This window comes from Panthera onca, chromosome F2 (genome assembly GCF_046562875.1).
Source record: "Panthera onca isolate mPanOnc1 chromosome F2, mPanOnc1 haplotype 2, whole genome shotgun sequence".
Lineage (NCBI taxonomy): Eukaryota > Metazoa > Chordata > Mammalia > Carnivora > Felidae > Panthera > Panthera onca.
The window spans coordinates 46177104-46201599 of NC_138356.1; the positions used below are offsets into that span (position 1 = coordinate 46177104).

General features: G+C 38.9%; 2 protein-coding genes across 2 annotated transcripts in view; both read right to left on the reverse strand.

Annotated features, from left to right (window-relative positions):
• Positions 1 to 1680: 1680 nt before the first annotated feature.
• COX6C (cytochrome c oxidase subunit 6C) lies at positions 1681 to 20477 on the reverse strand. The gene is made up of 4 exons (XM_060611583.2): positions 20379 to 20477; positions 19232 to 19358; positions 11710 to 11838; positions 1681 to 1806 (listed from the first exon to the last, which is right to left on the reverse strand). Exons 2-3 carry the CDS (start codon positions 19343 to 19345, stop codon positions 11725 to 11727), a joined length of 228 nt encoding a protein of 75 aa, XP_060467566.1. The 5' UTR covers positions 19346 to 19358; positions 20379 to 20477; the 3' UTR covers positions 1681 to 1806; positions 11710 to 11724.
• The window catches only part of RGS22 (regulator of G protein signaling 22), a 176503-nt gene continuing 172479 nt past the window's right edge, over positions 20473 to 24496 (reverse strand). Inside the window, exon 28 of the mRNA XM_078441724.2 lies at positions 20473 to 20563. The gene's annotated coding sequence lies outside the window, so the exon portion shown is untranslated. The remainder of the gene's footprint in view (positions 20564 to 24496) is intronic.

The window sequence follows — 24496 nt, forward strand, 5'->3', positions numbered from 1 at the left end:
CTGCAAATGTTTGGAATCTTTAAGTGCTTAGGATTTTATTGTTTAACTTGTTAAATTTATTACTTAAATGTGATGCTCTTCTTTAAGTAAAACCTGCTATGTATGTTCCTACTTTAAAGTCTGCATTTTACTGAAATTTACAAGACATTCTCATGACTGTCCAGCTACACTGTGGAAAAAAATGTCTCTCCAATTCGTTTTAGCAAACCAGCTTAGAGTAAATCCAATGTCCGTCAATGAAAACAGAGCACCCAGAGTGCTCAGACAACTAGGTATTCCCTTTGACACTCTCTTCTGGAAGGGTTTTAACAGGATATTCATACTGCCCTGGGATACTGGAGGGGAGTCAAGAACCCCAATGTTACTTAACCTTACCAATGAACCAGTCCAAATAGTTTATTCTGAATTGATCCAATACAAAAATATTCCCAGTGACTGATATTATTTCTGCATTTAAGGATGGATTTTTATCAAGACTCTGGGTTACCAGATATCATCTTTAATAGTAAAAATCTCACTCTGATTAAAACATTTTTACTGACTGTATCCAAATTGGGTCTACAAACTGTTACATACAACTGTGAGATGCTAAAAATTCAATTTCAAACGCCCACTAATTTTTAATTAAATCTCACATGTCATTGGGCACGAGAAGTCACTATGTAGTTGTTTCTGGAAAGTGAGACTATTAATGAACAATTCAGCCTGAATTCGAAAAACTGATTCTTCCACTAGTTTGTTGTGTCACACTCATTTGGGATAGTGACAGCTTTGTCAACCTCAAGAGTAACTATTTTTAAGAATGTAAATATGTATTAATTATTGTATCTTTTATGGTCATTTTGGCATACTACTTCTAAGAACTGTTATATAAATTGTTGAAAATAAAAGGAATCCTTGAATTACTGACCACACACAAATGTGTACTGTCACCAGGTGTTTTTCAAATGCAGGTTTTCACCAATTCCTGGGTTTAATATGGCTCACATTAGGACCCAAGAATTCTGTGGGAGTTAAAACGGTTAAGAAACAGTTTTTGTTATCCTAATAAAGTGCCAATCAGTGGTAAAACTAGCTTAGGCTAAAATAAACTTGATTTTTAAAATTCTCTGTATTACTTTGATCACAAAAAAAGCATTAATAATTAATATAGGGGAGAAAGGTCCTAAGTCACCCCCCCACCACCACAAAAAAAAAAAGTTCCCACTCTCTTATTATTAACAGATATTAATTACCCTAATACAACTTTTTTGGACTAGATCTATATTCCAACTTACATATACATACTGATAGCTCTTTAACAGTGAGTAAAAGAACCTTTATATTTTAATTATCTATTACATCTGGCAATTAATCCAGCAGGGCTACCAAACAGTGACAATGAAGCCCAAGGACATATCTTACAAAAACTGTTCTCTGTCCCTTCTAAGAGCATAAAGAACAGTAGCTTTGTAGACTCCTATAGACCCCCTTACTTCATGACGCAGGACCAAGAAAGGCACCTAGCAGTATTTCAGTGAAATTAACCTCAGAGCAATAAAAAATATCCTAAAACAATGAAACCGTTAAGAAATCTTGAAATCAAGTTATCTTCCTAAGGTTCATAAATACACACAGTTAAAATCTCTTAATTCTGATGCAAGCACACTGAAGTATCAATAAGAATAAATGAGCAAAGACTTACTGTCCACAGTATCTGTTAGTTTATTTATCAAGACAAACTATTCCATAACCCAATATTCATGTTTCATACTTCTGGAACACAGGTCAGTGACAAACTTCCATGGAACTCAACCCAAAGAAATTCTGTGGAAAAAACACAGTGGCTTAGTTAATGACAAGCATTCTCTGCTAACACCTCACCACCCTTAAGGCCACATAAGGTCTACTCCTACTACTGGAACCTACACTTGGCTCACTCACCTTTTGCCCAGGAGAAACCATTGCAGGCAGCCTGGGCTCCAGGTTCACTCTCTGCCAAGGTCCCTGACCATCCTAACCAGTTTTGGGTATATGACACCTTACTCTGACTTCTTTCCATTCACCAAATTCTGCCTTTTTCCTCCCTCTCAAGTCCACTCTCCTCCATTCCCTTCTCACACCCACATACTGTTCTGAAAAGCAGCAGCCAGTCTGTTCTAAAGAGTGTTTCTATCCTTGTCTCCAAATCTTTTTTTCTTACTGGTTTTTAAACACAATCAGCTTCTCATTAAAAAAAAAAAAAAAAAAAAAAAAAGGTAAAACTGACAAGTATTTAAAAATTAGCCTGTTAACATCTGATTATGAAATGCATACACACTGTGGTAACTGTGAAAATGTCAAAGTTATAAGAAAACCAGCACTTAAGATGCAATACAGAACCATTAATATTTTCTTGATCTTTTTATTTTTACCTTCAGTCTTTTTTCTTCCCTGTGTAATTTTTACTAAACATAAAACACCCTTGGAGCACCTGGATGGCACAGTTAAGCATCCAACTCTTGGTTTCGGCTCCGGTCATGATCTCACAGTTGGTGAGTTTCAGCCCTGCATCAGGCTGTGCGCTGAAATTGTGGAGCCTGCTTGTGATTCTCTTTCTCCCCATCTCTCTCTGCCCCTCTCCCACTCACACTGTGTCTCAAACTTAAAAAAAAAAAAGCATACCCTTTATATAAAATATTTTCTATTATATAGTAATCTCGTGTTACTTTGTGAATAGCATTTCTAATGGACATAATATAGTCCATAGTATGAGAAAAATCATAATTCCTTATCGATTTTCCAACCTTTAGAAATAAAGTTCTTCTTATTTTTTCTATTGTAAGTTATATGGTAGATACTTCATACATACATCCAACTGATTTCAGATAGTTCCTTTAAGATAAACAACTACAGGGGTGCCTGGGTCGCTCAGGTGAGTAAGCGTCAGACTCTTGATTTCAGCTCAGGTCATGATCTCACAGTTTGTGAAATCAAGCCCTGTGAAGGGCTCTGCACTGAATTCTCTCTCTCTCCTCTCTCTGCCCTTCCCCCACTTTCTCTCTCTCAAAAAATAAACTTAAAAATTATCTACAGCAACCAACACTAATAAAACAAGAAAAACACACAAAACGGCAGGAAATATCATGGACTTCTTTTCCTCACTCTTGCCCCACCCCATCCTTGGTGCAGCACAATGTGCTCAGGAGGAAACTGACAATTCCTGGCTCCTCCCTCAGGACAGATGGTAAAGAATAAAACTCGCTTACAACATTCTGACTTGTTTGAGAGCTTCCCAAGGGACTTTTCTCTAACTTGCCTATCTCAGAACACCAGAACTGTGTGGCATACTTGAGATATCAGACTGCAAGCTGCTAAAAGTTGTGGTGGGTCCCAGGACACAAGAGCTACAGAGGACCTTCAGACTCACAGGCACCTATGGGCAAGAGACTATGGGCAGAGGAATAAAACAGAACAGCCAACGCTCTATACAGGAAACAGGATGAGACTCTTAGAGAAATTAACACTTAAAAAGCAACTGAGTATATACAAGAACTGGAACAAAAATGCATGCGTACACGCACACACACACACACACACTCAAGAAAGATGTATCTGCAGAAAAAGTGAGACAACCCTGAGCCTTTGTGCCGGGTTGTTTAGTGAAGATCTTCCCCTGCATGGAGGTAATCCACAAAGATGGGGAGGGAGTGGCTATTATTCAAATGCCCTAATTTCAACAAAAGACATACAAAGAAAGGGAAATATGGTCTATTCAAAAGACAAAATAAATTTTCAAAAACTGACACTAAAGAATTACAAGCCTCTAACTAAAAAGACTTTAAAACAACAGTCTTAAATACTGCTCAATGAGCTAAAGGAGAACTTGGACAACTAAATGAAATCAGGAAAATGATATACAAACAAAATATCAACAGAAAAATTGTTTAAAAAAATCAAAATTATGGTCCACAAAAACACAGTAACTGAACTGAAAAAAATCTCTAAGGGGTTTAACAGCAGACTCAGACAAAAGAATCAGCAAACTTGAAGAAAGTTCATTTGAATTATTGAGTCTGGGAGGAGCACAAAGGAAAGAAAATGAACAACAAAGCTTACGGGACCTGTGGGACATCATCACAAACATCAATATATGCATTATGGAACTCCCTGAAAAGCAAAGAGCAAAAGGCTTATTTATAGAAATAATGGCCAAAAACTTCCCAAATTTGAGGCAAGAAACGAATATACAAACACAAGAAGTTACTTGGAAGTAGGATAAATTCAAAGAAGCCCACATCAAGACACTATAATCACACTCTCAAAATCCAAAGACAATGGATCTTCAAAGCAGCAAGAGAAAATCGATTCATCACCTACATCACCTCTGTAAGATTATCAGTGGATTTTTCAGCAGAAACCTTGCAGGTCAGAAGGCTGTCAGATGATATACTTAAAGTGCTCACAATAAAGTCAACCAAAAAACAGTATCTAGCAAAACTGTCCTTCAAAAATGAGGATGAAATTAAGACACTCCTCGATAAACAAAAAAGCTAAAGTATCAGGAGTTCCTCACTAGACTTGCAATGGGAGTTCTCCAAGTTGAAACAAAAGTATACTAAAGAGTAACTTGAAGCCATGTGAAAATATAAAGTTCTCTGGTAAAAGTAAATATATAGACAAATATAAACCAGCATCACTGTAATTGTTTCAGAACTCTTAAGTTTGTAGGATTTAAAAAACAAAAAGCATTAAAAAACTATAAATCTATGTTAACGAGTATGCTATATATAATCTGTGACTAATAAAGTGGGGGAGGAGAGTTGTTAAAGAGTAAAATTTTTATTTGCAATTGAAAATATCAGTCTGAAGTAGATTGTTGTCATTTTTTTTTTCAAATATATTTACTGGGGTGCCTGAGTGGCTCATTCGATTAAGTGTCCGACTTTGACTCGGGTCATGATCTCATGGGTGTGGGTTCGAGCCCCGCATCAGGCTCTGTGCTGACAGCTTAGAGCCTGGAGCCTGCTTCTGTCACTCTTCCCCCTCCCACTTGCACTCTGTCTCGGTCTCTCTCTCTCAAAAATAAACATTAAAAAAAAATTTTCATTTATTTATTTTAAGAGAAAGACCAAAAGCATGCATGAGCAAGGGAGTGGCAGAGAGGGAAGAAGAGAGAAAATCCCAAGCAGGCTCCACACTGCCCACACAGAGCCCAACACAAGGCTCAAACCCATGAACTGTGAGATGATGACCTGAGCCAAAATCAATAACCGGAATCTTAGCTGACTGAGCCACTCAGGTGCCCCAGATTATTGTAATTTTAGCATGTCCTAGAAAATACCAAAGGTAACCACAAAGAAAATATCTATAGAATTTACACAAAAGGAAAACGAAAAGGGAATCAAAACATGTCACTACAAAGAAAAAAAAAAAAAAAAACTAAATGCAAACACATTGAGAGGAAAGGAAGGACAAAAAAGCTGTTCTACAGAAACAATAAAATGGCAAAAGTCTTTCCCTATCGGTAATCATCCTAAATATAAATGGTTTAAACTTCCCAAATGATACACAGTGGCAGAATAAATAAAAAACAGGATCCAATCATATGCTGTCTACAGGAGATTCACTTTAAATCTAAGGACACCACACAGTTCTAAAGTGAAAGGATAGAAAAAGATATTCCATACAAAATAATAATCAAGAGAACAAGAGTGGCTGTACTATCATCACACAAAACTTTAAGTCAAAAGTTACAAGGGACAAAAACATTATATAAAGAAGGGTCAATTTACCAAGAAGACAGAACAATTACATATGCACCAAACACCAGACCTTTCAAATATATAAAGCAAAACACTAACAGGTTGATGGGAGAAACAGCTTCATAGTAATGAATATCCCACTTTCAGTACAGTAGTCCCCGCCCCTTATCCACTGGGGACACATTCTAAGACCTCCACTGGCTACATTCTAAAACCTGCAGTGGATGCCTGAAAACATGGATAGTACTGAAACCTGTACATACTATGCTTTTTCCTAGATATACATGCCTATGACAGTTTAAATTATAAATTAAGCACAGTAAGAGACTACCAAAATAGGACTTTCCTAATTGTTAACAGTAGACTGTAAAAAAATTTATTTAACTGTGGTCTCTCTCAAAATATCTTACTGTACCATACTCATCCTTCTTGTGATGTAAGATGATAAAACACCTACCGGATGAGGTAAAGGGAGATGAAGGACATAGGAACTGTGGCGTAGCATTAAGCTACTACAGACCTTCTGACAATATTTCAGGAGCAGGATCATCTAAAGGACCACAGTTAACCCACAGGTAACTGAAATGGCCGAAAGTAAAACCATGGATAAATAAATGGGAACTACTGTAATGGCTAAAGAACTAGACACAAGATTATTAAGACAAGAGGACTTGAACAACACTACACACCAGGTGGACCTGACAGGTACAGAACAGAACATGCTACCTAACACCACCACAAAACACAATTTTCTCAAGTGCAGACCCTGTCCAGGATAGACCATATGTTAAACCACAAAACAAGACTTAATAGATTTAAAAGGCTGAAATTATACAAACTGTCTTTTCTGATCACAATGGACTGAAACTAGAAATGAATCCAAGAAGGAAAATAAAAAAACCCCACAAAAATGCTGAAATTAAACATGTTCTTTTTTTAATTTTTTTTTTAATGTTTATTTATTTTTGAGAGAGACAGAAGGCAAGTGGGTTAGGGGCAGGGAGAGAGGGAGACACAGAATCGGAAGCAGGCTCCAGGCTCTGAGCTGTCAGCACAGAGCCTGATGCGGGGCTCGAACTCATGAACTGTGAGATCATGACCTGAGCCGAAGTCAGACGTAAGCTGAAGTCGGATGCTCAACCGACTGAGCCACCCACACACCCCTAAACGTGTTCTTTTTAACAACCAATGGGTCAAAGAGATCACAAGGAAAATCTTGAAAGATTTCAAATCAACGACCTAAGTTTAACACCTTAAAAACCTAGAAAAACTAAACTCAAGGCTAGAAAGGAAACAGTAAAAATTATAATAATATAGAATAGAAAAATAAGATAAATCAACAAAATCAAAAGCCAGTTATTTGCAAAGATCAACAATACTGGCAAACCTTTAGGCTAAGAAAAAAAAAAAAAGGGAGAAGACCCAGATAACTAAAAACAGAAATGAAAGGGAACATTACAACTGATTTCACAGAAATAAAAAGGACTGTAAAACAATGCTATAAACAACTCCGTTGACAAATTAGACAACTTACATGAAACACATTAATTCCTAAAATATAAATCAGGAAGAAACAGATAATATTAAACAGACCTATAACTAGTAAGGACCTTCTAATAAAGAAAAATCCAGAATCAGATGGCTTCACAGGTGAATTCTATCAAACCCTTAAAGAATTTACACCAGTCCTCCTCAAGCTCCTCCCAAGAGGAAGAGAAGAGGAAGAAGAGGAGGAGGAGGAGGAGGATGGTGGTGGTGGTGGTGGTGGTGGTTTTAACATCTTAAACATTTCTGGGAGGGGAGAGACTGACCCCTACTATGTTTTCCTAACCATTTCCTATGTTTCCTCTTGTGAAAACATGATTGATAATTTCATTAAATATAAAACATTCTAGAAGGCCAGCATTACCCCAACACCAAAGCCAGACAAATATATAATACAAGAAAACTACAGAATATCCCTGATGAATATAGATGCAAAACCCTTAACAAAATACTAGCAAATAGAATTCAACAACTCATTAGAAGGATTTTACAACATGAGGAAGTGGAATTTATTCTTGATGATTCAACACACTACAATCAATGTAATATACCACAGAAGTAAACAAAAACCACACATCATCTGAATGGAGAAATCTCAACTGAAAAATCTGATACCTTTTCATGATAAATACACTCAACAAAATACCTAGTAATAAATCTAACCAAGGAGGTCAAAGACCTACACTCTAAAAACTAAGACACTGATGAAAGAAATTGAATGGTAAGATATACCATACTAATGGATTCAAGACTTAATAAACATTGTTAAAATGTCCATACTGCCCAAAGCAGTCTAGAGATTCAATGTAATCTCTATCAAAATGCCAAGAGCATTTTTCACAGAACTAGAGCAAATAATCGTAAAATGTATGTGGAACCACAAAGACCCTGAATAACCAAAGCAATCTTGAGAAAGAACAAAGCTAGAGTTACCAATTCCAAATTTCAAAATATCTTACACAGCAACAGTAATCAAAACAGTATAGTACTGGCACAAAAACAGACACACAGATCAATGGAACAGAGTAGAGCCCAGAAATAAATCCACACTCATATGGTCAATTAATCTACATGACAAAGGAGGCAAGAACATATGGGGGAAAACACAATCTCTTCAATAAATGGTGCTGGGAAAACTGGACCACTTTCTTATACCATACACAAAAATAAATTCAAAATGGATTAAAGACCTAAATGTGAGACCTGAAACCATAAAAGTCCTAGAAGAAAGCATAGAAAGTAATCTCTTGGATGTCAGCCTTAGCAACATATTTATGGACATGTCTCCTCAGAGAAGGGAAACAAAACCGAAAATAAACTATTTGGACTATACCAAAATACAAAGCTTTTGCACAGCAAAAGAAAGAATCAACAAAATGAAAAGGCAACCTACTGAGTGGAAGAAGATATCTGTACACTAAGTATCTGATAAGGCGTTAATATCCAAAACATATAAAAAACGTGTACAATTCAACACCAAAAAACCCCCAAATAATCCAATTAAAAATAGACAGAAGACCTGAACATTTTTTCCAAAGACATACAAGGCCAACAGATAAGTGAAAAGATTTCAGTATCACTAATCATTAGGGAAATGCAAAACAAAACCACAATGAGATATCACTTCACACCAGTCAGAATGCTAGTATCAAAAAAACGGGGGATAACAAGTGTTAGCAAGGATGTGGAGAAAAGAAAACTCTGGTACACTGTTGGTGGGAATGTAAACTGGTGCAACCACTGTGGAAAATAGTACAGAGATTTTTCAAAAAGTTAAAAATTGAATTACCATATGATCCAGTAATTCCACTACTGGGTGTACACACACACACACACACACACACACACACACACACACACACACACACTTCTTACTCAGTCATAAAACAGAATGCGATCTTGCCAACTGCAACAATATGAATGAATCTACAGGATATTATGCTAAGGGAAGCAAGTCAGGAAACAAACACACAGAAGCAGATGTAAGGGGGGAGGGTAATAGGGAGATGGGTAAAACAAGTGAAAGGTTTTAAGAGGTACAAACTTCCACTTACAAAACAAGTCATGCAAATGAAAACAGTACAGGGAAACAAATAATAAATCAGGAACAAATACAAACTACCACAACATAATAAAAGCCATATATGGAAAGGCCACAGCTAATATCATACTTACTGGTCAAAGCCTGAAAGCTTTTTCTCTAAGATCAAGAAAAAGATAAGGATGCCTATTCTTACCACTTCTATTCAGTAAAGAACTGGAAGGGCTAGCCAAAGCAAGTAAGCAAGAGAAAAGAAAGAAGACATCCAAACTGATAAGGAAAAAGTAAAACTATCTGTTTGCAGATGACCTGGTCCTATATGTAGAAAACCCTTAAGATTCCACAGGGGGGAAAAAAAAAAAAAAAAGAAAAAGATACTTAGAATAAACTAACTGAGCAAAGTTGCAGGATACAAAATCAACACACAACAGTCAGTTGTGTTTCTATCTACTAACAATGAATAATCATAAAAACATTAAGAAAACAATTCCAATTACAAAAGCATCCAAAAAAATAAAATACACAGGAATACTTAACCAAAAATGCAAAAGACCTATATACTGAAACTACAAAACACTGCTGAAAAAAAATTACAGATACAAATAAATGGAAAGGCATCTCATGTTCATGAAGTGGAATACTTATAATTGCTAAGACGTCCAAAGTGAGCTACAGATGTAATGCAATCCCTACCTCAACAGCATTTTTGCACAAGTAGAAAAATCCACCCTAAAACTCAGACTATAAAAGCACCCTGAATAACCAAAACAATCTCTAATTTCAAAACTTACTATAAAACTACAGTAATTAAAATAGTGTTGTACTGACGTAAATATAAACCAATGCAACAGAACAGAGCCTAAAATAAACCCTCACATATACAGTCCAAAAATTACAACAAAGGTACCAAGACCATCCACTTGGGAAAGGACTGTCTTCTCAACAAACACTATTGGGAAACTGAATAGTCACAAAAAATAAAGAAGTTGGACCCCTTTCTTATCTCAAAATTAACTCAAATGAATCAAAGACCTAAAGGTAAAAGCTAAAACTATAAAACCTGTAAGAAAACATTAGAGAAGCTTCAAGACATTGGAACTTATAAGAAAATGTGACAGGGGCACCTGCGTGGCTCAGTCGGTTAAGTGTCCGACTTTGGTTCAGGTCATGATCTTGCAGTTCATGGGTTCAAGCCCTGCACTGGGCTCTGTCCTGACAGCTCAGAGCCTGGAGCCTGCTTTGGATTCTGTGTCTCCCTCTCTCTCTGCCCCACCCCACTTGCACTCTGTCTCTCAAAAATGAATAAACAGTAAAAAAAAAAAAAAAATTTTAAAAAAAAGAAAAAAGAAAACATAACAGAAGCTTCATGACATTGGATTTGGCAGATTTCTTGGATAGGACACCAAAAGCACAGGCAACAAAAATAAAAATTACATAAATTAGACCCCATCAAAATTTTAAATGTCTGTGCAAAGAACACAATCAACAAAGTGAAAAGCAATCTTTAGAATGGGAGAAAATACTTTCAAATCATGTATCTGACAAGAGTTTGAAGAACTACAACTCAACAACAATAAACCCCAATCTGATTAAAATGGGGGAAGAACCTGATTAGCCATTTCTACAAAGAGGACATACAAATGGTCAACAAGCTCAACATCATTAACCATTAGGGAAATAAACATGAAAATCAAAATCCAGTACCACCTCATATCCATTAGGATGGCTACTATGGGCAGGGGGGGCGGGGGTTGGGGGACACAGAAAACAAGTACTGGCAAGGTATGCACTGAAACTGAAACCCTCCTGCACTGTCGACTGAGTATAAAATGGTGCAGCTGCCATATTAAACGGTATAGTGGTTCCTTACAATAAAGATGGAACTACTATATGATCCAACAACTCTACTTCTGGGTACCTACTCCAAAGTATCAAAAAGAGGGAATTTAAAGGGATATTTACATACATCACAGCAACATTATTTACAATCATCAAAAGGTGGAAGCAATCCAAATGTCCACCAAAGGTGAATGAAAAAGCAAAATGTGGTATATACATACCATGGGATGTTATTTAGCCTTAAAGAGGAAAGAAATTCTGACACATACCAAAACGGATGAATTTTGGGGACATTATATTAAGTAAAATAAGCCAATCACAAAAAGACAAATACTGTATGTTTCCACTTAAATAAAGTACCTAGAGTAGTCAAATTCAGAGACAGTAAGTAGAGTGGTGGTTGCCAGGGAATGGGGGGAATGGAGAGTAGTTCAATGGGTAATTGTGCAAGATGAAGAGTTCTGGAGATTGGTTGTACAACAATGTGAAGGTACTTAACAATCTGTATTTTACCACAATTTAAAAAAATTTTTAAACAGTAACTTCAAACAGCTATATTACCTTTACATTCCAAAATCACTTTGCACTCTGAAAGATACCAGCCTTCTTCATCTCCTCAAAATCTTTCATGGAATCATAATTTCTGTAGAAATCTGCATACGCCTTCTTCCTTGGTTCGGCCACAGCAAACTAAAAAGTAACATATCCCATTAGGGCTTATTTTTTAAATCATTAGAAACAATATCCAAAGACAACACAAATCATAATGTTTGTGTTCGTTCACCTTTAACTTGAACTCTATTTCGTAAGACAAAGGTTGGAAGCACTGACACAGATGGAAAGGAAGAGCCTCATGGAAACTACTCAGCAAGAGGGCCCTTCCTTGCTTGGGGACAGATTACTCCTCTTTTGTTGGGTGTGAGTGTGTACACTGGTAAGAGCCAAAGGAAGATACCCAGAAAGCTAAAAGGTTTTAGGGAGAAGACAGCTGCCTTCCCTCCAGCAAAACCCAAATATCCCCACAGCTGACACATGCTAAAATATTCTGGTTCAATTTAAATTACATTAATTTCAAAGGAGTCAGATCAATTCAGTACCCACCTGCCTCTAAAAGGCACAAGAAGCTTTCTATCTGGTAAGAACAGTTCCAGGTAATTTACACTTCAACATCATTTAAGCCCTTAGAATAGATACTGAACTGTTTTACAGATGAGGTATTGGAACTCAGAATTTAAGTAACCTGATTAGTCTAGGAAGAAGCACTTGTTGGTAGATGGGTCAGCCAGGATTCAAACCCAGGTCTTTCATTTGGCAAAGGTTTTATTTTCCACAAAACACTACCTAGTGGATTTCAATGCATGGGTTATATAATACAAAATCAAATCCCATCCTGCATAAAAAAAAAACCAGTAAAAATTCGTAAAGTGCCAAACTACATCCATTAAGGTATTGCAGAAATACACAGAATCATGACACTTGGTATGAATATGGTAAGAGCCCTTTACTTGACAAGTTTGACTGCCTCACCTCCTATCTAAATTCCCAACTATTTTCTTCCAGGGAGACCAAGAGGCAGGAGCCCCAATGCAACCCTCTGAATGCCAGCCCATTACCCAGAAGATAACTGAGCATTTCTTGTTAGAACAAGAAAAATATTTTTCCTTTTAAAAACATGGTATGTGGGGCGCCTGGGTGGCTCAGTCGGTTGGGCGGCCAACTTCGGCTCAGGTCATGATCTCGCAGTCCGTTGAGTTCGAGCCCTGTGTCAGGCTCTGTGCTGACAGCTCAGAGTCTGGAGCCTGTTTCAGATTCTGTGTCTCCCTCTCTCTGACCCTCGCCCGTTCATGCTTTGTCTCTGTCTCAAAAATAAATAAACGTTAAAAAAAAAAAAAATTAAAAAAAAAAAAAAAAAAAAAACATGGTATGCTAGGGGCGCATGGGTGGCTCAAGTGGTTGAGCGTCCAACTTTGGCTCAGGTCGTGATGGCATGGCTGGTGAGTTCAAGTCCCGCATCAGGGTCTGTGCTGACACCTCAGAGCCTGGAGCCTCCTTCAGATTCTGTGTCTCCCTCTCTCTCTGCCCCTCCCCTGCTCATGCTCCAGCTCTCTCTCTCTCCGTCAAAAATAAATAAACATTAAAAAAAAAATTTAAAAAAAATACAATGTGCCCAATACTGTAAAAAACAGTCTGGTACCAAGTGACTGAGAACCTAGCAAAGCACAACCAACGCATCTGGAGGAATAGGCTGCAATTCCATAAAGGAACATTTGAGAATCTTGAGGATAAACTGGAATTTGCCACGCGGTGAGATGAAGACATTACTGTTGTATACAAACTCATGGGAGAAAGCAGAATTGGGTAACAGCAACTACTTACAAAGGGCTGGAGAACAGGGTGTAGTAGGACTGCTGGAAAGAGGATGAAAAGGCAGAAAGGACTAATCAGAAAGTATCTTAAAATCAAAACTAAGTTTCAGCAAATCATCCTTGATCCATTAGTAAGCAATGAAATCAATTTAGAAGGTTGCAGCCAGTAGTTAATATATTTACTACAGAGCAAAAATTTGAAAGCCACTGCACACTGGGCATTCAGGAACCCAATGACACAACGGATCTATTCTGTTTTTTTTTTTTTTTTCTTTAAGTTTATTTACTTATTTTGAGAGACAGCAAGCAATGCAAGCAGTTGAGGGTGAGAGAGGGGGAGAGAATTCCAAGCACTAACAGTGTGGAGCCCGACATGGGGCTCAAACTGTGAGATCATGACCTGAGCCGAAACCAAGCGTCAGACACTTGGTTAACCAACTGAGCCACCCATGCACCCCAAACAGATCTATTCTAGAAGCCAAGGTTCAAAGCGGCAAGAATCCACACAAGTTACAAAGGCCTCAAGTTTGATAGTAACAATTAGGACACGGAGAGTGAAGAAATGAGTCCCCCAAATTTCTCTTCTTACCCCTACTTCATTTACTCATCCATCCATCCTTTTCCCACATTTATTTCATGCCCACTATATGCCAGGTAGAAAAGATCTCATGGAGCAAAGAGTTTATTTTTTTGTGCTTGTCTCTTCAAAGGGGCCCAAAGCAAAGACCTCTTAGTGTTTTTCCTCAAGCTGTTCTCCCTCCCCTTAGCACTTCAAATTCACCCTTTCAAGGCACAAATTCTACCTTCTCTTTCAAAGAGCTATGATCCACATTGTGACCCACAATATCCTCCTCTCCCACTGAAACAAAGACATCAATCAACTATCAGACTACAGATCCCTAGTACATGGAGGACAGGGTCCTTTCTCTCCCACCTTTATTCTTCCAAACTGTATATAAGCTGCTCCAGAACAGCTCTGGGAAATGAAATGTTCTTTCATTGTTACTGTCTTGCAAGAATACCTAATTTTTGGGGCGCCTGGGTGGTGCAGTCGGTTAAGCGTCCGACTTCAGCCAGGTCACGATCTCGCAGTCCGTGAGTTCGAGCCCCGCGTCAGGCTCTGGGCTGATGGCTCGGAGCCTGGAGCCTGTTTCCGATTCTGTGTCTCCCTCTCTCTCTGCCCCTCCCCCGTTCATGCTCTGTCTCTTTCTGTCCCAAAAATAAATTAAAAAAAAAAAAAAAAAAAAAAAAAGTTGGAAAAAAAAAAAAAGAATACCTAATTTTTTCACCTCCCCCGACTTGACTCTAACTTCTTTAAAGACACATATTTAGAGGTATATACACTTAGTATACTCCGAAGCACCTGGAACTCTATACAATCTACCACTGTACTGAATTTTAGATACTACATCTTATTCAACAGATACTTTTAAGCATCTATTTGTGGGTCAGCCAACTGACAATGGGGTGCCACTATAAACAAAAAAAGCACCCTGCTCTAATGAGGCTCACAATATACTAAAAAATACTAGAACTAAACACTAAAATTATTAAGTACAAAGCGTTGCAAAGCTTTAATTTTCTCATGGGCCACTATGACACATAGTCATAAACACATGTAATACCATAAACATTTTTACAGAAAAAAGTTGTAAATGTAATGTGGAGACTTAGAGAAATATATAGCATATAGAGTATGTTGGGAAAAAGGTGGCATCGGAAACACCAGGAATCTCTCCCAACCTATACAACTGCACTAGCACAATGTGTCTAGTGTAACTTTCCTGAAACTTTGGATCTCTTGAAGGCATACAACAGGCAGGTGGCCACTGTTGTTGCCCCCCCCTCTGCCCCCGCAAGACTCTTTTTCACCTGAGCAATTTCCAGGGTACCTAAAAGGATAGAGCACCTTTCCCCCTGCCCCTTCATTTTTCTCTTTTTCAGAACCAGACATTAAAGACTAGAACATTCAAAGCCTTCTACATATATAATTCTCAGAGAAACTGCAGAATGGATTAAAAATGACCCAACTAGGGGTGCATGGGTGGCTCAGTCAGTTAAGCATCCACCTTCAGCTCAGGCCATGATCTCACAAACCATGGGTTCAAGCCCCACGTTGGGCTCTGTGCTGACAAGTCAGAGCCTAAAGCATGCTTCATATTCTGTGTCTCCCTCTCTCTCTGCCCCTCCCCTGCTCCTGCTGTCTCTCAAAAATGAATAAACGTAAAAAAAAAATGACCCAACTATATATGCTATCTACAACAGACTCATTTCAGATCCAAAGACACAAATAGATTGAAAGGCAAAGGGTGAAAAGAGATTACTATGTCAACAGTAACCAAAGAGAGTGGCTATACTAATATCAGACAAGGCAGACTTCAAATCAAAAAAATTACAAGAGACAAAGGACTTTATATATTCATAAAAGTTTCAATAAGGCAAGAACTTATAACAATTAGAAACATTTACTCACCCAGTAACACCAGCAAAATATATAAAGCAAAAACTGACAGAAATGAAGAGAAAAATATTTCTCCAATAACAGTTAAGACTTTACTAGCCCAATCTCAATAATAGATAAAACCAGACCTAAGTAAGGAAACAGAGGACTTAACTCATGAAACCAACCCGATCTAACACCTATACAAAGAATACTCCACCCAACAACAGAAAACACATTCTTCTCAATTTCACATGTGGTATTTTCCAGGATAGACTAAATAGGCCACAAATTAAGTGTCAACAGATTTAAAAAGATAGATATACAAAGTATGTTCTCTGATCACAATGAGATGAAATTAAAATCAGTAACAGAAGGAAAACTGGAAAATTCACAAAACTATAAAGTTTAAGCAACAAACATTTAAACAACCAATGGATCAAAGAAGAAATCAGGAATGAAATTAGAAAAGATTTAGAGACAAATGAAAATGAAAGCACAACACACCAAAACTTATGGGATACAGTGAAAGCAGAGCTAAGGGGGGGAAATTTTTAGCTATAAACACACATATTAAAAAACAAGAGAGATCTCAAATCAACAACCTAACATTATAACTTACAGAACTAGGAAAAAGAACAAAATAAACCAAAAGCTAGAAGGAAGGAAATAATAAAGATTAGAGCAGAGATCAACAAAACAGAGACTAGGAAAACAAAAAAGAAAAATCAACGAGGCCAAAAAACTGGTTCTTCAAAACCATAAATAAAATTGACAATCCTTTAGCAAGATGGGCAAAGAAAAAAAGAGGGAAGATTCAAATTACTAACATCAGAAATGAATACTACAGATTCTACAGAAATAAAAAGGATAATAAGAGAATAGTATGAACGACTGTATACCAACAGACTGGATAACCTATATAAAATGGATAAATTCCTATAAACACAAAACCTACCAAGACTAAATTACAAAGAAAGAAAAAATCTGAATAGAACTATAACTATTAAGGATATTGAATCAGTAATCAAAAATCTCCCAACAAAGAAAAGCCTGGACCTGATGACTTCACTGGTCAATTCTACAAAAAAAAACTAAAGAATACCAATCCTTCTGAATCTTTCCAAGCAACTGAAGTAGAGGAACACTAACTCACTTTATGAGACCAGCATTATACTGATACCAAAGCCAGACAAAACACAGAAAACTACAGGCCAATATCCTCCACGAACACTGATGCAAAAATCCTTGACACGATAGTAGCAAATTGAATTCAGCAGCATATTAAAAAGACTGTACGCCATTACCAAGTGAGGTGTATTCCTGGAATGCATGGATGGTTCAACATACAAAATCAATCTAATACACATTAAAAGAATAAAAGGGAAAAAAACCACAATAATCTCAATGCAGACAACGCATCTGACAAAGTCAATACCCTTTCATGATGAAAAAAAGAACACCCCATCTAGGAACAGAATGAAATTACCTCCACATAACCCATAAGATGTCCACTGTTGTACTTCTATTCAACACAGTACTCTAAGTTCTAGGCAGAACAATTAGGCAAGAAAGAGAAATAAAAGGCATCCAAATGAGAAAGGAAGAAGCAAAATCATCTGTCTACAGATGATGTATGTAGAAAACCCTAAAAATTCCACACAGAAAAAAAACTCGTTAGATAACAGCAAAGCTAGCAGGATGTAAAATGTAAGATGGTGCCACAGAAAACAGCATGGTGGTTGTTTAAAAAATTACACACAGGGGGCACCTGGGTGGCTCAGTCGGTTGGGCGTCCGACTTCGGCTCAGGTCATGATCTCACGGTCTGTGAGTTCGAGCCCCGCATCGGGCTCTGTGCTGACAGCTCAGAGCCTGGAGCCTGTTTCGGATTCTGTGTCTCCCTCTCTCTCTGACCCTCCCCCGTTCATGCTGTCTCTCCCTGTCTCACAAATAAATAAACATTAAAAAAAAAAAATTAAAAAAAAAAATTACACACAGAATTACCAAATGATCTATCAATTCCACTTCTGGATATATACTGAAAAAAATTAAAAGCAGGGTCTCAAAGAGATACCTGTAACCCATGTTCATAGAAGCATTATTCACAATAGCTAAAACATGGAAGCAACCCAAGTGTCCATCAAAGGTGAATGAATAAGCAAACTGTGGTACCAACATACCATAGAATGTTATTTGGCCTTAAAAAGAAAGGAAATTCTGACACGCGCTATGACAAGGATGAAACTTGAGGATATTACGCTAAGTGAAATAAGCCAGTTACCAAAAGACAAAATAATGTAGGATTCCATTTACATGAGGTACCTAGAGCAGTCAAATTAAGACACAGAAAGAAGAACTGTTCCATGGGCTGGGAGTGGGGAAGGGATGGGTTTACTGTCAAATGGGTACAGTTTCAGTTTTACAAGATGAAACAGTTATGGAGGTGAATGGTAGCAATGGTCATACAACATTATAAATGTATTTAATACCACTGAATTGTACACATAAAAATGGCTACATTTTGTGTATTCTACCACAATACAAAAAAATTATTTAGAAAAACCCAATGGGCATAACGTTAAAATTCACAGGAGACGGAGCGTTAAAATGCAGTTCTATGGCAACAAATCCATTAAGGTTACCAAACAGAACTACTGCCTTCCTGACATCCCTCTGCTTTAATAAAATTATATCCTTGTGTTATGGACTGAACTGTGTCTTCCAAAACTCATGCGTTGAAATCTTAAACCTCTAATACCTCAGAATGTAACCAGATTTAGAGATGGGTCTTTAAAGAGGTAAATTAAAATGAGGTTTGTAGGGTGAGTCCCAATCCAATATGACTAGCATCCTTGCAAGAAGCAATTCAAACAAAAACACGGTAGCACTGAGAACCATGTGAAGACAAAGGGAGAAACTCACCTACAAGCCAAGGAGAGAGGCTTCAAAAGAAATCCACCTTGCAGTCACACTGATCTTGGATCTCCAGCCTCCAGAACACTAAATAAACTTGTTGTTTAAGCCACCCAATTTGTTGTACTTTGGCAGCCCTTAAAAACTAATACTGCTTCCTTTAAAGTTGAAGAACAAGCTATCTAGAGAATATGAGGTATTTTCCTGCCGCACTGAGGTAAGGGGAGGAAAGGGGAGGGGAGCACATTAAAGAGGGAGTTTCTTTAAAAGCCTCAGAACTTCTTATGAAAATAAAATACATTTTCAAATTTAAAACACATTTTCTGGACCATAGGCACAAAGTAGAAATCAAACATACAAACCTTATAGAAAGCTGCAACCCCCAGGGATACAGCGAACGCTCCGACAATATGAAATCGCAGGCGCCTGGCCAGAAGGCCTCGCATCTGAGGTTTCGCCAAAGCACCAGAAGTCATGGTAGTTATTCTCCTTCAAAGATAAAATAATAATAAAAACAACTCTGAGAACATAAAAAGATATCTAAGGGATCCTCACAATAACGCACTGTAATACCAAGAGGGGCACAGGCATGGTCTCTCCCAAAAAGCCTAAGGTGTTTAAAAGCTTAGTCTGCTTCATGGTCGCACGCTAAACGACGACCCGAAACAAACCAGATCACTGAGGCCCAACAACAGAAAGCAGGGAGTATAAACTACAAACAAAATTCTCTCGACCCCAGGAAAGATAAGCAGTGGCTCTAGACTGACAAGTGCAAACGCATTTAGAGCGTTTACTCTCGTGCGAACTATCAGCTCATAATTCCCACTTCTTTGACGAGAAAACTGGGGCACACGAAGGAGACTTTTCCAAGGTCACGCGGTGAAAGATTTAAACTCGGGCAGGAGCCCAGCCGTGACCTCCAGGGCCCACCCAGTGACCGCGGCGCGGCCCCACAGACCTTCCGCCAAGGCGGCCGGGGCGCTGGGAGGCTGCCGGACGCCCACCTTCCACCCCCCTCCCCGTTCCACCAGGCACGGCAACCCTTTTCCAGCTTCCCGAGAGTGGAATCACCAACGTTACCACGCAGCGAGCACCGACCTCGCGCCGACGCAGCTGGCTGTTTCCTCTACGTAGCCCCTTAGCCTCAAGACCGCCTGAGGAAGAAACCGCCCCTCCCTTTGCACAGGTGAAAACGCTGGGGCCAAATGAAATGACCTAACCAAGGTCACACTAACTGGAGGAAAAACCACAGCAGAGACCAGGTCCGGGCCGGCCGCCTTCGAAGCCCAGCTGCCTCCTCCAGACCCCCGCAGCCCAGTCGGCCCCCGGGGGCGCTGGCGGTCAGCCCGCGCGACCCTCCAGAGGCCGCGGCGGGGGCGTGCAGGGGTCGAGCCAGCGAGAAGTTAGAAGCTCCTGACCGCAGAGATGCAAGCGCAACTCAACTCCAGGGCAGAGCGAGAGCAGGCAACGGGATGCGACAGTTATGAGAGCTCAGACAACAACACTCACCTCAACACCAACCTTAAACCCAACGTCCTTCCTAACTGATACAGAAATGGACGGCGGTCCAGCTGAGCGCAGGCGCAGAAGCAGCGGAGAGGACCCCAGTGACGGTAGCCGGAAGAGTTCAAAAGACCTCCAGCGCTCCTCCAGCCGCTCACGGCTGAAGTTCAAGGGTGTGTTTCGTTTCTTCCCTGTGGGACGTTAAAGACCTGACCTTCTGAGTTGGTTTTCTTAGTAAATTGGAGATTTTATTCTTACTCATATACATAGTTGGTATGAATTTATTAGAGAATACAAAGATAGTTAATATGTGAATATTTTAAAAGGTACCTTACAAATACAGAACAAATCATTCTGGGCCCATGGAGTGCGCGAACCGTGTGCACAAACTGCCATTTACATTACAACTACCCTCAGGTGAATAATCGTTTGGTTTGGGTAAAGGGTGAATAAGATAGCCAAGTTTTAGGACCTCAGAGCCCTGCTGATGAGACAGACATAAACAGATTTACATTAATCCCAAGTGGAGGGCACTTCCACAGAGACATGACCCAATGAAACAATTACCCTCCTGACAGAGCTGATACAAGGAATATTTGTGTGGGGTTTTTAGTAAAAGACATGTATCTTTTTAATGTTTATTTATTTTTCAGAGAGAGAGAGACCCAATGGGGGAGGAGCAAAGAGACAGGGGTCAGAGGATCCGAAGTGGGCTCTGTGCTGAGAGTAGAGAGCCTGATGGAGGGTTTGAATTCAGGAACTGGGAGATCATGTCCTGAGCTGAAGTCGGCTACATAATTGATTGAGCCACCCAGGCACCCCAAGAGACAAATATCTTAAAGGAAGACAACTGGAAGTTTATGGAAAGTGATGTGTAGGGGTAATGTGCTTGTGCCTTAGGGGTGTCAAGCTTGGTTTTTATTAAAATAACCTTGATTTACAGTGTTCTTTAAGTCAACTCAGCAAGCACTGTGGAAGATACACTAGGATACAAAATATACATGATATAGATTAAACATATATTGATTGAGCATTTACTATACACCAGGCTCTGCTATATAGTAGGACAAATCTTCAAGGAGGTACATTCTTGTCAGGGAGTCTTTGTTCTCAACAGACACTCTATAGAGAGACCTTTCAGCCATATAGAAAAGATGCTAATTGAGGGCCAAAGTGGGTTTGTACCTCAGTAACACTCTTTTCAGACCTCTTGTCAACCATCTACCCCACTAAAAATCTTTACAAGGGTTTTCCCAGGCTGTAACCTGTTCCTATTTTCTTTCCATCCGCACTCCCACAACTGGCCCAGAGAGAAAACAGTAAATTTCAGAATTTACAGGGATTGCTGTGTATTGAATACTCAGGGAAGGCTTCAGGGAAGTCATGGAAGAAATGGAAATGGAGCTGAAACTCAGTCTAATGGAGAAGCCTAGATAAGTGGAGAAATTTAAGAGACAAAATTGGTCAGAAAACTATGGCAAAGACAGACACACTCAGGGAACAGAGCTTAGCCTGGATGGAGTGTTTATTGGTGGTTTAGGAACACTGGATGGGTAGAGAAGCACATAGTCAATCACAATAATCCAAGGTGACACATGAATAGAACCTGAATTATAGGGGTGAATAGAAAAGATGGCATATGTAGGTTCTGTTCTGGATCCTAACAGACCTGTATTTGAGTCCCAGCTCATGACCTCCTGGCTGGGAAATTTCTTAATCTTTCTAAGTCTGCTTTCTCCTCTCTAAAATGACATCCTTTTTTCTTTAATGATATATTTAACCCAGTATATTAGTATTAGTATTATTTTAACACGTAGTCAATATAAAAATTATTCATGAGATTTTTACATTCTTTTCTCATACTAAGCCTTTTGAAATATTGTGTGTATTTTTCAAGTATAGTATATCTCAATTCAGACTAGCCACATTTCAGTTTCTCATAGCCACATGTATTATTGGACAGCATAGTTAAAACACTTTAGTCATAAGAGAATGCTCAAGATCTATTGCTAAATAAAAAGGCAGACTGCAAAACTATGCTGTGTGATCTAATTGTGTAACACACGCATGAAAATATACATATGTATGGATATGTAGAAAATAGTATTGAAAAGAGTCCTCGACAGAAACTTGTATTGGGGATAATTTTTTATATTTTGTCTACTTTTATGTATTCTCTGTTTGATCATGCCTTTCTTTTATAGTTGGGAAAAAAATGTGATTTTCTAAAGGAGAGATATATTTGTTTCTTATTATCACTGTAACAAACTATGAAAAACTTACCTTAAAACAACACAAATTTGTTACCTTACAGTTCTGTAGTTCATTAGTCTGAAACAAGTCTCACTGGACTAAAATCAGTGTGCCAGCAGGGTTGTATTCCTTCTGGACACTTTAGAGCAGACTCTGTTTCCTTGCTTTCTCCAGCTTCCAGGGGCTGCCTACATTCCTTGGCTCATGGTCCCCTTCCTCTATTTTCAAAGTCAGCTATGTTGCATGTCTCTGATCCTGACTTCGATGTCACATCTCCCATTCTGACTGTTCTTTTCTGCCTCCCTCTTCCATAATCTCCCTTGTGATTACATTGGGTCTACTTGGATAATCAAGGATAATCCTCCTATTTTAATGTCAGCTGATTAGCGACCTCAATTTCATCCGCAACTCCATTCCCCTTTGCTTCATAACATAACATGATCCAGGGATTAGGCCATAGAACCCAACTTGGAAGGGTCATTATTCTGCCTACCACAAAAGGCATAGTCACGATTGCACTATCTAAAAAATATCTCTATTCTCCTCTCAGGGATATGGTAGGACTATACTTCCCTGATGCCTTTAAAGTTAGGATATGACTCGCTTTGGCCAATGCAATAGAAGTGGAAGTGACATGCGTCGATTCTGGGTAGAAGCTTTACAACACAACGTGTGTCTGCCATGTTCTCTTTGCCCTGACTTTGTTATAAGGGAAGTATTGATTGAAATGGCACTTATGTCAGCTGGATCTGAGAAAGATTAAGATAAGCAGAACCTTCCTACTATTTTTCACTGGCTGGACTCTGTGAGTGAGAAATAAATGGTATGGTAGTGTGTTATTCCACTGAGATTCAGGGGTTGTTTGGTCCTATAGACAAACTTAGCTTGTCCTGACTGGTAGAAGAGGTTAAGTAATGTATCTGTTTTAGTTAGGTGTGTGTGTGTGTGTGTGTGTGTGTGTGTGTAAATGCTGAGACAGGTTAAGTGATAGAGACCATGAGAGTGTGAAGAGGAAATGGGGACATTAAGGGGGTGGGGGGGACACTGGAAATAAGCTATGTTGATCACCATGCTTTCTCCTAAGTTAGAACAAAATGGCTTATCCAAGTTAGGGGCATCTTTGGGCCCACCTTTGACCTCTAGAGAAGCCCTAAATTTTGTAATAGAACCCATCTGCTGCTCAAGAGCCCTTCAGCTGCTAGCCCAAGGGAACCCTGGATGTTTGGGGCCCTCAGGAGGGTTTTTCCCTGAGGCATCACCTCCCCAAGGCTTCTTAGGCTGGTAAGGTACTATATTCTAGGGGACTCTGGACTCCCTGAAGTTTGTATGTGGATCAGGGACATGTTTTCATGCCATCCCAAGACTGAGCTACTGCCTCACTGTATCTGTAAGCCATATGAAGCATCCAGTAGTTTGCAAAACATGTTCACTATTGTGTTTCCATTTTGTCCTCTCAATAATCCCATGAGATGAACAGGGATTTTTGTTTTTTATTTTTATATTTTAAATTAAATGTTTATTTATTTTGAAAGAGAGAGTGTGCATGCACATGCATGGGAGGGGCAGAGAATCCCAAGCAGGCTCCATACTGTCAATAAAGAGCCCAATGTGGGGCTCGATCCCATGAACTACAAGATCATGACCTGAGCCAAGATCAAGGGTCAGACACTCAACTGAATGAGCCACCCAGGTGCCCCAGGGACTGTTTTTTAGATTAAGACACTGAGGATTACAGTGGTAGAAAAATAGAAGAACTGGGAATAGAATCTAGAGTGGGATTCATCCCATACCAGGGCTGTGGAGAGTACTTCCAGAGGAACAAATCTACCTCAGTGAACACCACTCATTAGTCTATGATGATTTGTTGAGCA

What these genes read in the sequence shown, in the direction of transcription:
- COX6C (XM_060611583.2), bottom strand. Translation starts at nt 19,345, where the DNA reads ATGACTTCTGGTGCTTTGGCGAAACCTCAGATGCGAGGCCTTCTGGCC. An exon ending in GGGTTGCAGCTTTCTATAAG is followed by an intron (nt 11,839 to 19,231) that starts GTTTGTATGTTT and finishes GTTACTTTTTAG; the next exon opens with TTTGCTGTGGCCGAACCAAG.